The 14,686-nt window shown below is 27.4% G+C and overlaps 2 protein-coding genes across 5 annotated transcripts; one reads left to right on the forward strand and one right to left on the reverse strand.

Annotated features, from left to right (window-relative positions):
* Window positions 1-3,525: 3,525 nt before the first annotated feature.
* Window positions 3,526-8,504, forward strand: LOC122520278 (alpha-N-acetylgalactosaminidase). 4 transcript variants are annotated; one of them, XM_043640501.1, is made up of 8 exons: window positions 3,526-3,625; window positions 5,467-5,629; window positions 5,999-6,173; window positions 6,330-6,504; window positions 6,650-6,744; window positions 7,461-7,820; window positions 7,911-8,075; window positions 8,150-8,504. In XM_043640501.1, exons 2-8 carry the CDS (start codon window positions 5,469-5,471, stop codon window positions 8,339-8,341), a joined length of 1,323 nt encoding a protein of 440 aa, XP_043496436.1. In that variant the 5' UTR covers window positions 3,526-3,625; window positions 5,467-5,468; the 3' UTR covers window positions 8,342-8,504. The 4 variants fall into 4 exon arrangements, with proteins under 4 accessions (XP_043496436.1, XP_043496389.1, XP_043496474.1 ...); XM_043640454.1 differs by lacking the exon at window positions 3,526-3,625 and adding an exon at window positions 4,271-4,338; XM_043640539.1 differs by lacking the exon at window positions 3,526-3,625 and adding an exon at window positions 4,667-4,877.
* Window positions 8,505-8,515: 11 nt separating this feature from the next.
* On the reverse strand, window positions 8,516-14,560 carry LOC122520134 (phosphoribosylformylglycinamidine synthase). Its single transcript, XM_043640172.1, has 19 exons — window positions 13,797-14,560; window positions 13,590-13,731; window positions 13,336-13,486; window positions 12,855-13,245; window positions 12,658-12,770; window positions 12,295-12,555; window positions 12,156-12,229; window positions 11,927-12,083; window positions 11,513-11,847; window positions 11,176-11,412; window positions 10,977-11,102; window positions 10,682-10,909; window positions 10,419-10,617; window positions 10,053-10,318; window positions 9,757-9,973; window positions 9,484-9,663; window positions 9,238-9,399; window positions 8,883-9,164; window positions 8,516-8,769 (listed from the first exon to the last, which is right to left on the reverse strand). The coding sequence occupies exons 1-19, from the start codon at window positions 14,063-14,065 to the stop codon at window positions 8,591-8,593; spliced, it is 3,969 nt and encodes a 1,322-aa protein (XP_043496107.1). The 5' UTR covers window positions 14,066-14,560; the 3' UTR covers window positions 8,516-8,590.
* Between the last annotated feature and the right edge of the window lie 126 nt (window positions 14,561-14,686).

Genomic DNA, 14,686 nt, shown 5'->3' on the forward strand with positions numbered 1-14,686 from the left:
ATTAATCAAACATTATATCTCGAGATAGAGAAGTTATATAGACAGCATTACAGATGTTTACAATTTTTATAGTGATTGATAACATTATTATTTTATTTTCAATCTTTTATATTTTAGCTATATATATATTTTAACTAAAAGTTAAAAGTGATATAATTCCTATTTATAAAATACGATTTTTAAGGTGCCTTTATATATAAATAATTCTCATTGCCTTATTAATACACTGAGAGATTCACATTAAACTTTGAATAAAAGACAAAACTCTGTAATGCTATTTATATATCTTATCTTAATTGTTATTAATAAGATTTGATATATATCTAATTTAATTAACCGAAGTGTTCTTGTATCATTATAGAGCAGAAAAAAAAATACCCGTGTAAATAGTAGTTTATTAACAAGATAATTATTGCGATAATAATAGTCATCATTTTTTTTATAACTTTACTGTTAGAATTATTTTTAAAAATTTTAAAAAAACCATACAGAATAGAAAGTATATAAAGTATATATATAGAATTTTTATATATTATTTTTTAATTAGCAATATTGTGCTAAAATTAAAACAGTTTCTATAACAAAGATATATACACTGTAAAAAAAAATATATACAAGATACGTTTATATAAATCATAAGTAAATATACATTCCGTATAAATTCGAATTTTAATTCAGTGAAGAAAGAAATTTAATTAATATATAACTTGACAAAATTTATTATTATTATTATTATATATATATTATAAAAAGTTAACGATGCATTTGCGCCTAATATCATTGATTAAAATGATATATATTATTAATTTTTTTTATAATTTAATATTATTATTTTCTAACACTATATATAAAAAAAGAAAAAAAAGACAGCTAACTTCATTTCCGTCCATACGATAATAAATGCAAGTAACGAGATGCGTGAATAAATTTTGTTAGATTATAATAATTGATAAAATTGATTTAACAAAACAAATGTTTCGCATAGCGTTGCTTGAATGAATACTTAGATTTAATAACTAATTATGTTCTGTAGTATTAAAGAATTTCATACGAAATATATATATATTCTCGATATTTTTTAATAATGAATCACCTTTTTTTCTTTTTTTTTCTCTCTTTATCTTTTAATCGACGATATATTAAATGCGCTATACACTTGATAAATACCAAACACGTTAATCTATATTAAATAAAATTCTTATCAAATCAATCTTTATCAATATTTTTAGATAATAGAATGGGTTGACGAACTTGTTTAATCAATTGATACTATAAAGGATTATCCAATAATTGACTTTAAACATACAAGAGAAGTACTTTAGACGAGCTTATATATAAAACGAACTAAGCTTTAAGAGATTAATAAGTAATATATCACCGATGAACTTATATATAATATCTATATTATATCGAATATAAGGTAAGACGCATTAGAATTTTTGTTCGATTAAAAACACTCTTTTCAATATTATTTAAGGAGAAATATTTCTTTTATATACCAATAATATATATACTACTATCGATAAAAAAATAGATTAATTAAATGGCAACTGGCAAAAATGATATTTTTTAATCAAGACAATTGATTGCAATTAATCTTATTTTTGACACACATTTGCATACATATGCAGAGAAATATACAAAAACTTTCATTCGTTTTACATACGTCAATTATTTGCGTAATACCGTGATGACAATAATAATAATAATAATAATAGTAGTAGTAAAAAATAAAAAAGATTAAAAAAACGAGGGCAGTAAAACAATGAGTTCGCGAAAAACGAGGTTAACTAAAGTGATCGCAATAATACACATAATATTATGCTGTGTTATCCTTGTTCTATATGCACCCAAACAGTATAATGTTCATTAACCTTGATATATATTTATTTTTTTAATTTCTAAAAAAAGGAACAAAAATAATTATGAAGAGGAAAAAAAATAAACAAATAAGCATGCAAACAATTTTCTTAAAATACTTTACATGGTTAAAAAAATGGTAGGATAAGAAAACTATAAAAAAGAAAAAGGAAATAAATTCAAGGTCTGAGTTTAAATACCCAACTTCGAAAATAAGGTTCGCATATTTTTTAATTTCATGGAATAAATTTGCCTATTTGAAAAAGCTAATATTAAAAAAGGATTATAAAATAGTAATAGAAAAAGTTTAAATGCTATAATAGTGAAGCACACCTAAATATAGATATATAAATAAAAGTAATGAAGTTGTTTTAAGAGAGCCTTGTTAATAATGTGTTATACACATCTAGGAAGTAATACTCAAGCAGTTATTACCTTTACTCATAAATTTTTCGATAAAAACATTACTAATATTATTTATGTTTATATTCAATAATAATGACAGAATGTACAGCTGTATAGATACTAGCTACATACATACACACGCATGCACAACAGACCATAAATGTTGCACTGTTTGACGAGTTTGCTGGTAGTTGCATTTGTAATTCTATTTGAGTTTTAAGAATCATTAGTTAACTATAAGTAATATAAAATAGTTAAATACGTGTATATACCGATATTTTAGATTCAATACAATTTTTACATACTTTTTTATTAAATTTAATTTAATTATTTATTATATATATTACTATATATATATATAATAATTATCTGTTATATAATATATATAAATATATTATGTAGCATATTTTTTCAAAAGTATAAAGTTTCAATTTTATACAAAAATAATATTTCAAGATTAAACGTATACTTATAATTATTAACGATTGCAATGATTTATGTAGATCTTTCGATTAGAATTGAATTATTGATAAAAAAATTTTTGTTGTTTTCTTTTTCGTCGATTATAATGTCGGTCGTTGTTTAAGATAAATGACATATAAATTACCTATACGAGTGTATGTCAACGGTATTGCAATAGTCTGTTTTACTTCGTGTCATAAGGTATGCCTTCATTTTCTTGTTTTCTTTTTACTCGTGTGAATGTAACTTAAGTATAGTTTATGCGATCTCTCCAAAGATTAAGCTGTAAAGGAACATTGTTACTTGGTATTATTTCAAATTCGCGCGTTTTTTCTATATGTCGAAAAAAGTATCATAAACGTTGATTTGCGGATTTTTCGAAGGTTCGTATTAATTCCTTGTTTTTAAAATCAAAATTCTTTTTTACTTAACATTTAATATCTAAAATTATGTACAAATTAGTTAAGGTGTTTATTTATTATGTTGTTTTTCTAAGAAGAATGTTAAATTTTATTAGATTAATTGTTTCTTTGAAAAAAATAATTTCGAAATTTTTGAACTTTTGGTCGATTTGAATAATCGAATATATCGCGCGTTTTTGGTGAATTTTCAAAATTCATATTATTTTTCTGAACATCAAATTATTTTAGGATAATAAATAACTACAATAACTTAAAAATTAGATAATCATTTTTATTTAGTTTTTCTCATAATATATACATTAAATTAAAATAATTTATTAAAAAGAAAAAAATGTAAAAATTAGTGAATTGTTCAATGTATTGAATTGTTAAATATGGCAGGTATTTAGTAACATCGGATAAATCATTATTGTATTTTGTGTGACATTTCCTTTGTCCGATAGATACCTTCGCTTTTCGATTGCCATTCCGATTTCGTAAGAGACATAAAGATCCGTTGATATAGATACACACATATATATATATATATATTTCTTGCTTAGTTATAATACTTTTGATTTCCGGGCTCATAGATTTTCTTTCGAACTTTCTCACGGTTCGCGTTTAAATCACGTGAATAATACATTACGAATACGTATAGTAGTAGTACATATTTATCGTCTTTAGTAATATCCAATGCCATTCATATTCTGTCGTCATTGCTTTATTAAATTCTTTACTATCTCTTTCTTTCTCGCACCTTCAAAACCACCTACTCATTTATATTACATACTAAGAAAACGAGAAGGGCGAAAAAGATATATACAGGCTGTCTCAAAAGTTATTTTACTATGAAAAGAAAATATTAAATCAAAAATTAATATTAGTTTATTAATACAATTACAATATTTTTTATTATTTACTAAATATAAGTTTTCCTAAAAATTGCTTAACCAAGAAATTAAAAAACAACAGAAAAAATCAATTTATCAATTGATTAAATTAATTTATAATTTCTCACATGATAAGGCAACTTTTGGAATAACCTGTATACACATTACATGTAGACAATTTGCAGATATATCTGTACATATTCGCATAGATAAAATTATCTCGATTAGAAGAATATAGGATAAGATATATGAAAACATAATCAAAGAACACGCCTAAGTAAGCGATTGGAAAGCTTTAGAAGATACGAAGATTTTATGTAGATATATTCATATTTGTTTCTTTTTTCTTTTTTTCTCTCTCTTTCATTTTAATATAGGAGCAAATATTCTGTTAGAAATTAAGATAACAAGATAAAATACTTTTTTTTTTATTATTCCAATCAAATTCATTGTACAATCGATTTAAAAATTAGTAAGTGTTTGTTCTTTTTTATAATTTCCTTTTAATTTTTTCTCTTTTTTTGTAAAATCGCTTTACACTTCAATTATCACTTTCTCTTTGCTCCACATATATAAATATATTCGCGTTTTCGATCACGTTTGAAAAAAAAAATCATTTCGTTCATATATATTTAAATTAATTAATTTAAAATAATAATTACAATTGTGTTCTTTACCTACACACATTTACACACATTTAACATACTTAACACACCCACACATATACATACAGAGATTCTTGCCATTTGACGGGAGTATCTTGTATAACCTGTCAAAGAATAAATTCAAGAAAGAGTAAGAGAGATAGAGAGAATACGATGGGCAATTAAAAATGGAAAAGAAAAAATTTCTGAAGGTAAACGAAAAAAACGAGCATTAAACAGGTACTTTGTACCTTTCGTATTCGTACTATTGAAAGGAGGAAAAAGAGAGAGAGAGAGAGAGAGAGAGAGAGAAAAAGAAAAAACAGAATGTGCAATATGCCGGCGATGAATCTCACCACTATTAAAAGTGATAGTTGTGTGTTTATGTGTTTCGTATGTTTGTGTGAGGAAACCAGTGAACACGAGTTTAAACGACGGTGGTTGTGTATAAAAATGAAATGGGGCATTGGGTGAAAGTGCTCTTGGCTTGGAAGTCTTATATCAGATCAGTGTGCCAGGAGCAGCATAAGATGCCTATGGAGATCTTGTCTTCGTCCTGATGACGAGATCCCATTGCATTTTTAACCCTGTGTCTCTTTAAAGAAAAAAAAAAAAGATAACAACAAACATATATATTTTATAATTTCTCTTTTTTTCTAAAATTATGCAACCAAAATCATTTTGTAGTATATTTCATTAAAGTTTGTTCATTAAATTGAATCAAGAGAGAGAGAGAAAAGGAGAGAGAAAAGAATAATATATACAAAAAATAAAGTATTAAGACGTGTATAGTATTTGCAGAAATGGTGCTAAACGTGTGGATATGGTGCTTTCTTGTGTCGGCAAGTAATGTGGTAATAGCTTTGGAAAATGGATTAGCTAGGACGCCACCCATGGGATGGTTGGCATGGGAAAGGTTCAGATGTAACACCGACTGCAAAAATGATCCTGACAATTGTATAAGGTAACGTACACTTTTACTTTCTTCTTTTTATGTCCAACGCAGTTACATCGACATGCTTAGTTTGGAGATTTTGTTATTATTCTTTCTTCATTTTAATTTATTTGATTTTATTTTTATGGTTAATAATGTTAATCAAGTAGATGTACTTGGTAAATGTTATATTTATATGCTTTATTATTCGATTCATATTTTTTATTATTCTTATTTTATATACACAAATTTTTATTATAATAAGTAAATTCATTCAAGATTTATTTGCAACAAATAATATTTGATATTACAATTAATTGTTTATATATTTCTATGTTTTTATTATGTTGTAAAGTTTGCTTATTTTTTATTGATGTTATTTATTGTTTTATATCACAGCGACCAACTATTTAGAACAATGGCCGACATAGTTGTAGCAGATGGATATGCAGCAGTAGGATATGAATATATTAATATAGATGATTGTTGGTTAGAGAAAGACCGAAGTTATGATGGTCAGTTGGTCCCAGATAGAAAACGTTTCCCATATGGAATGAAAAATTTAGCCGATTATGTAAGTTAACAAAATCTTTTCTGTTATGTTAAAGAATTTTAAGATCAGACTACTAAAACATTACAACTACATAAAGTAATTTTTAGAGCTTTGTTATATCAAATATTATATCATCTAATATTGTTATTATTATTTATGGTATATTTATTCGTTCAGATTCATTCGAAGGGACTTAAATTTGGAATTTATGAAGATTTTGGCAATTACACGTGCGCTGGTTATCCTGGAGTAATCGGACATCTAGATACTGATGCACTGACCTTTGCATCTTGGGATGTAGATTATGTAAAATTAGATGGATGTTATGCACATCCATCAGAAATGGACAGAGGTATGTTAATATGAAAGCATTAATAATGAATGTTTATTTCAATAAAATAAAATGTCTTTTATTTTACTCTAATTTAATGAAATAATTAATATATACAATTTCAATTATATTAAAATAAACATAAACTGATCATTTAATATTTCAGGATATCCCGAATTTGGATATTTTCTAAATCAAACAGGAAGGTCTATGATATATTCGTGCAGTTGGCCTGTTTATCAAATATATGCTGGTATGAAGGTCAGTATTATAAATTTTGTATAATAATATTCATGATATTTCTTTTATTTTTTCTTTTATTTTTATAAGACATAATTTAATCATTTTTCCAAGCTTATCTCAATTTCTCAAATATTATCCCTTTAAAGTTTCTTTCATCTCAATAACAATGTTGTACATTTTTCTGCTTTTTTATTTTGATTTTCTTTTTCTTTTTTCCTTCTTAACAAGCATAAAACTAACTCTGTCTACACAATGGCATACCATGTCGTTAGTCCTCTGTTACGGGTACGCCCCACTCTAACCCTCTCTCTCTTTAGCTGTGATCACCGTAATCTTGACTACTACGCGAAGAGAAGCTATGGATTGATAAACACGAGATCGGCAACGAGTGAGAGTGATGGAGTGGGGAGAGAGACTATCATACATATTATGGGTAACTCCATACAGAGAAAGAGAAAGAGAGTACTATACTTATGTTAGGAAACGAGAGGTGTACACTGAGAGACACACACACATATTATTCAGTTACACGAAAAGAACTAAATTACTTGAGAATAATAACGAGCATAATAACAGTCCCATATACTTTTCCTCTCGGTTGACAGTAAAAGTACAAGTTATTAGGAGAATCTTAGTATACTTTCATTCATTTAATTGTCTGTATTCATATAGTTAATTTTAATTCATAATAGACATATATATATAATGTAACTATTAATTAATTCAATTTTTAGCCAAACTTCACAGCGATAATAGAACACTGCAACTTGTGGAGAAATTTTGATGATATACAAGATTCGTGGCACAGTTTAGAAACTATTATCGATTACTATGGAAACAATCAAGACTCTATTGTACCAAATGCTGGACCCGGACATTGGAACGATCCTGATATGTTAATTATCGGTAATTTTGGTTTAAGTTATGAACAAAGTAAAACTCAAATGGCTCTGTGGGCGATTTTGGCAGCACCTTTGTTAATGTCGGTTGATCTTCGAACGATTAGACCGGAATACAAAGCTATTTTACAAAATAAGAAAATAATTGCTGTCGACCAAGATCCACTTGGTATACAAGGTCGTCGTATATATAAAGTTAGTAATTTAATTTTACATACTGAAATTGAATATGTATATATATATATACATTGCATTTTTTAATAAAATATTGATCTATTTTTGTAGCATAAAGGTATTGAGATATGGGCACGACCAATAACGCCAATACATCAATCGTATTATTCTTATGCGATTGCATTTTTAAATAGAAGAACAGATGGTACACCTTCGGATGTTTCAGTCACATTGAAAGAACTCGGCTTGCAATTCCCTGGAGGATACAAAGTAGAAGTAAGTTATTAACATTAAAATTCATCACTTACTTAATATGCAAACATAAATACTTATGATATTAATATTTCTAGGATTTGTATGAAGATGTGAATTATGGCGTCTTATTGCCACACACAAAGATCAAAGTTAAAGTTAATCCATCTGGTGTAGTTATTTTACGATGCGATTTACAACTGGACGACATCTATACATCAAGTCATTATACATCTTTCGAGCCTTTAAATCAAGTTTTCAAAGTTAGACAAAGTCCATATGAAGAATGATTCTTTTTAAAAATCTTTTTATTATATACACATTTGACCATACAATGATAATTTCCTAAAATAGGAAGTAACAAAACTTACATAAGTCTTAAATTTATCGAGAATGTTAGAAAAAAAAATTTTTTTTGCAAAAGAAAGTAAATTTTACACTCTATGATATATACATAATGAATTTATTCTTTCAAATATTCTAAACTCATTGATGACATCATACATATTTATATAACATTCTCTAGTATTTTTACATATTCAATCTTTTTGTGATAAGCACCACGCATACGCATTGTCAAAAATACGTTGCCAGGGGGACCTTTCATAATTCCATTCTACAGGTTTCCAAGGCCATTGCCACATTTGTGTGCATCTTTCTGGATGCGGCATCATAGCCAAGTGTCGACCATTCGCTGAACATATTGCAGCTATACCCTCTGAAATTAAAACAATTCATATTTTATAATTTGTTATGAATAAGTTTATATATATATATATATTATTGTAATATTACATAAAACTTAATATATATATATATATCTCAACCCACCTATACTACCGTTAGGATTGAACGGATATTTTTCAGTGGTATTACCACAATCATCAGTATATTTAATAGCAAGACAATTTGATTCTTTCAGCGTCCGCAATAATTCACTGTTACGGAATGTAAATCTTCCTTCACCGTGTGCGACCCATACACCAAATATACTACCCTCCATTCCTTGCAACATAATGGACGATGATTTTTCTATCTTAACATTACTCCATCGACATTCAACTTTTTCTGATATGTTATGATCTAAGATAACACTTGGTTCCTCTTTATAGCCTGTAATCATAAGGTAATCTTTAATATCCGTATGCCAAAATTTTCTATTTTTCTATATAGTGTACCAAATTACCATTATCTTTTCCTATCCATCCTAACAAACTCATTAATTGACAACCATTGCACACTCCTAAACTAAACGTGTCTTTGGAATTAACAAATGTTTCTAATTTTTTTTGTAACAGAGGATTAAATTTCAAACATGCCGCCCATCCTTTTGCAGAACCTAATACGTCTGTAAATAATTTTCATTTATTAATAGAATATTTGTTAATATTCTTATTATTAATTACTTTATTAAATGAGCATGATACTTCACCTGCGTAACTAAATCCACCAGGGAAAATAACACCCTTGAATCTATCAAGCGTAACATCATTGGTTAACAAATCTTGCATCGTTACATCCCAAACTTCAAAACCTGCTTGTTCCAAAGCCACGGCCATTTCTCTATCTCCGTTTATACCTTCCTCACGAATCACAGCAACTTTTATATTAGCTGTAATACAATTTAAGATAGTATTGTTATATGCATACACGTAATAACGATATTGTAAAAACACCATATATACTAATTTACAATAACACTTACAGATTAACAATTTTTCTATTGAATGAGGCTTACAGTCAGGATCAAACGTTAATTTATAATCAGGAATAGTTCTTTCTTTTAGCCCATTGAATTCTTCTTGAGCGCAATTAATATTAGTTTGTCTACGTTCTAGTTGATAACTCGTTTCTTCCCACATATACATTAATGGTAGTATAGTAGTATTTAATACTATCTTTTCATTTACTTTAAAAGTCACCTATATAGAATAGAAATAATCATTTAATTCAATAATACATAATAAATATTTTACGAAAATGAATATGTATAAATTATACCTTCGATTGAAATCCTAAACCAACAGATTTTCCTATCGAATATACTGGAACGTTGAATTGTTTAAATACATTCATTAAATATTCGTAATTATTTTCTTTTACTTCTAAAATCCATCCAACTTCTTCACAAAATAAAATGTCGATAGGAGATCCAGATTTATGTGTAATATTAATATCCAATCCAGATATTCCAGCAAATGCCATTTCTAATATACAAGTGATCAATCCTCCGTCACTTATATCATGACCAGCTAATATTTTTTCCTCTGTGACATATTATTATTATTATTATTATTATACGTACATATATATTTATTAATTTATTTAAATAAAATTTATATGTATATATCTTTAAAAGACATTTACCTTTGATCAATTTTTGTGTAGCATTAAATGCATTTTGTATTAAACTTGCATTATCCACGTCTGGTGCATCGTTACCAAGTTGTTTGTAAACTTGTGCTAAAGCTGTCCCACCAATACGACTTTTTCCATTGGATAAATCAACATAAATTAAATGCCCTTTCATTCCAGTTGAAGGTGCTTTTAAATCAGGTGTTATCACCTATTAAAATGCAAATATTAAAACATGCATACTGAAAATAATAATAAAAAAGACATTGACTCACTTTTCGTATGTCAGAACATGGTGCATAACAAGAAATAACGAGCGTTCCTGGTGCTTTAACAACATTATTTCCTACACGTGCAGCCATACTAAGAGAATCTTTACCACCATCTGCAGCTATACCAAATTCTTTCATAACAGAACACAAAGCGTTACACGCTTCATACATAGCTGCGCCTTCGCCCGGCAATTTTGCAGCCCACATCCAATTTCCACTACATTTAACATCCTAAAAATAAAATCATATGTTTGATTGTGTATTAATAATACAAGTATATTATTAATATATTAAATACCTTAATATCTGAAATTGCAGCAAATACTAAATTACTTAAGGCTTCTGCCACTGTCATACGCGCCCCTGCAGATGCATTCACAAGACCTTTTATCGGTTGTTCGCCAATCGATGTTGCAATTCCATGCTAAAATAATATGTAAATAAATTTTTTTATCAATGTTTTCTAGAAATAGAAATGATTAATTGCATTTTCTTACCGTCGAATACATTGAAATAGATGTTACAGCAACATCAGCTAAAGGAGTATGCAATGGGCCAACACATTGTTGTTGTGCAATTAATCCAGTGACACAACGATCGACTTTATTTACTAAATAACGTTTACTAGCAACTGCAGGCAAACGTAAAACTCTATCGAGAATTAAATTAACGGTCAAGTCATTAGGCAAACAGATCGGTGATAAATGCAGCTGTTTTCTTGTAAGATTATATGTCTACAAATAATAAGTACATTTTTAATCATTAAAATTTTTTTTAATATAGTATTTATGGATATATTAAATTAATTAAATAATTTAAATTTTGTTTTCTTACCTTTTGTGGCATTTTTCCAAGTACTAATTCAAGTTCTAAATCAACTGGATGCCTTACATTATTTTGTTCATATTTGGATAAATCAAAGTGATTATCTTCCGAAAGAATAATTTTTCCATTTCCAGTTACCTTCCCAACAAAATTTATAGGGCATTTTTCACGTTTTGCTATTTGATTGAGTAAGTCGACATCCTTTGGTTTACAAAGAATAGCATCGTTTTCTTGATATTCTGCACCCCATAATTCCAATGTATTGATACTAGGATCACCCAGTTCAAATTTCTTTGTAAATATTACAGCTCCAGCTGGTTCAACCAATTCTTTTAATACATTTCCTAAATATGAATAATTGAATATAATTATATGCACATATTATTGTAATAATATGAAATATACTAATTGGATACTATTTACCATTTCCTCCTGCGCCTTGATCATGAATGCTGAGAATTGGATTATTTGTACCTAATTCCCCACATGCACGAATTAATCGATTTAATTTTTGTTCCATTTCAGCATCGCCTCTTTGTACTGCTCCAAAGTCTAAATCCGATTTGTTATCACCTTGCACCTATAAATTATTGAACGTGTAATCAAATATAAAAGATACATTAATGAAATAATTTATTTGCAGAAAACATACTTCAACAGAACTTGCTGCACCACCACCAACACCAATTCTATAAACAGGTCCTCCAATTTTTACGACTTCCATATCTATAAAAAAAAAAATCAAATATTTTTAATGTAACTTATACAATATTTTTATTTTTATTGCTTACCTTTTTCTGGTAATTCTTTTTTTGTCATATTTGCGTCTACTGTACCAACACCTCCAGTAAACATTATAGGCTTTATCCATTCTCTTCTAACGTTTTCGTGATCCAGCATACCAAAGGAACGTGCAAAACCGGATATAATTGGCTCTCCAAATTTATTTCCATAGTCAGATGCTCCGTTACTTGCTTCAATTATAATTTGTAACGGCGATGCCATATTACTGGGATAATCCCATTCTTTTTCTTCCCATGGTAAATTATAATCTTTATAGAAAAAAGAAAATATATCAGATATAATTATGATACGATTATATATAATTTAAACAATCTTTTTTCACAGACATATATATTAGATAAATAAGAAACCTGGTATGAGAAGATTTCCAACACTGTATCCTGCAGTTCCTGCAATATAATAGCCTCCTCTACCAATAGCCTGTATATCTCTTATACGTCCTCCTGTTCCTGTCGTAGCACCGCTGCAAATTTTATTTATTCATCATAAAAAGTATAAAACGAATTTAATAGTTAAATACACAATAAATAAATAATTTAAATTTTACCTGAATGGAGCAACACCAGTTGGAAAATTATGTGTTTCTGCAGTAAATATTAAATCTTGTTTAACTTTCTTTACATTAAAATGACTACATTTAGACGAGTCAACTGGTCGTAACAAGTTTATTTCATAGCCTTTAATAGCGCTGCTATTATCGCTAAATTTAATAACATTATTTGGATTCGAATAATTTTGTGTGTCAATGATCATATCGAGCAAAGATCGTTCTTTTTCTTTCCCATCAATAATCATCTTTCCTTTAAAAAACCAATGTCGACTATGCTCGCTGTTTGATTGTGCCAAGTCAAAACATTCAACACTAGTTGGATTACGTTTAAGTTTATGCAGAAACAAATCTGTGTAATAATCCAAATCCCAATCATCAAAAGCCAAACCTATACCATGAAGAAATAAATCATTTTTTAATAATTCTTCATTTTAATTTATTAAATCGTTATTGTATATTTGAATTTAATGACGTTTACCTAAGTGACAGCTTACTTCTTCTAAAGCTTTTCTTCCATATGTTAATACCTTTACTTCAAACCATTTTTCAGGCTTAAATCCATGATCAAAACTTTCTATAGGTTTCATGTATCTACATTCTGTCATCTTATCATGTAAAACATCTACGATCTACAATAACAAAAATTCATTATGTTAAGTATATCATATGTTTATTTTTTTATTTTATCACATACAATTAAAATTGATGAAATTAATTAATATATTTACATACTTTAGATTCTGTATCATGGTCCAATGTACCATTGTGTACAATACAATATCTGGTAGATACTTCTACTCTAGTCACTTTATCCAATTGTATCGATTTGCATATGGATACTACGTTGCTTGAAAATGCAGTAGAAAAATTCAATCTGTAACAAGGTATCATTTATTATTATAATAAAACTATTATCTTTTAATATAAATAAATAATTACCTTGGACCAATTTCAATAATGGTAGTTGAACTGTTATCTTTGTCAAACACGCTAACATTTTTCAGTGTACCTGTTTCTATGGGCGAATCCAATAGCCATTGTAACAAGTCTAATTCTTTTTCATTTAATTTTTGTTTAACTTCAATGTAATAGCATAATTCAGTTTTAAGATCACACACTATACTTGACAATTTATTGATATCATTTAATTTCTTTTTCAATTGGTCTGATTTTAATCCAGATAGTTTATATAATTTTATTATAGCCATAATATAAGTATTTATATAAAATCAAATACTAATTAAAAATTCAGGACACTATATATTACTCTTTTTACCGCGTGGCTAAGATCTTCTGATGATTGTCGTCGTCGTTTAGTTTTAATGATTTATTGTAAATGAAATACACATTAGACCCCCCAGCAAGTTTTTTAGATGAAAATAATGCAACCTCGTAAAGATATCAGTAATTCTAGATTGAATTGCAAAATACTAATATTTTTTATTTTTCTTTTGTAATTTTTTTATCAAAGCAACTATTTACGAGGTCATCAAGGTTATCTACATATCACATATTACAATATTATTTCAACGATTAACGTCATATTCTATTTTTTATTTTAGTTATTAATATTGTTATTGCATTATTGTTTGCAATATTGTTTTTGCGTTATGATAAAATAATATTATTTTCCAGAAATAGGAAAGTTGAAATTTAAATTTACTTAATAGAAGTCATGCGCAGTTAGCTGTTATATTAATTGAATTCCACGTGGAAATTTCTAACAACGGTCACATAATTAGACATATTACTTAGAAAATTATTAGAAAATAATTAGAAATTTGTGACATATATAGTAAATATTTATTAAGATACATGTTTCTAATTAT

Source organism: Polistes fuscatus, unplaced genomic scaffold (assembly GCF_010416935.1).
Source record: "Polistes fuscatus isolate 324 unplaced genomic scaffold, CU_Pfus_HIC Scaffold1, whole genome shotgun sequence".
Taxonomy (NCBI): Eukaryota; Metazoa; Arthropoda; class Insecta; order Hymenoptera; family Vespidae; genus Polistes; species Polistes fuscatus.

Excerpts from the sequence above, each read along its gene's own strand:
- LOC122520134 (XM_043640172.1), bottom strand. The coding sequence starts at position 14,065 with ATGGCTATAATAAAATTATATAAACTATCTGGATTAAAATCAGACCAA. Across the intron at positions 13,487-13,589 it reads ACCATGATACAGAATCTAAA|ATCGTAGATGTTTTACATGA; the intron begins GTATGTAAATAT and ends TTGTTATTGTAG. Across the intron at positions 12,771-12,854 it reads ACTGGTGTTGCTCCATTCAG|CGGTGCTACGACAGGAACAG; the intron begins GTAAAATTTAAA and ends TAAAATTTGCAG.
- LOC122520278 (XM_043640501.1), top strand. The coding sequence starts at position 5,469 with ATGGTGCTAAACGTGTGGATATGGTGCTTTCTTGTGTCGGCAAGTAAT. Across the intron at positions 6,505-6,649 it reads TCCATCAGAAATGGACAGAG|GATATCCCGAATTTGGATAT; the intron begins GTATGTTAATAT and ends TTAATATTTCAG. Across the intron at positions 7,821-7,910 it reads AAGGTCGTCGTATATATAAA|CATAAAGGTATTGAGATATG; the intron begins GTTAGTAATTTA and ends CTATTTTTGTAG.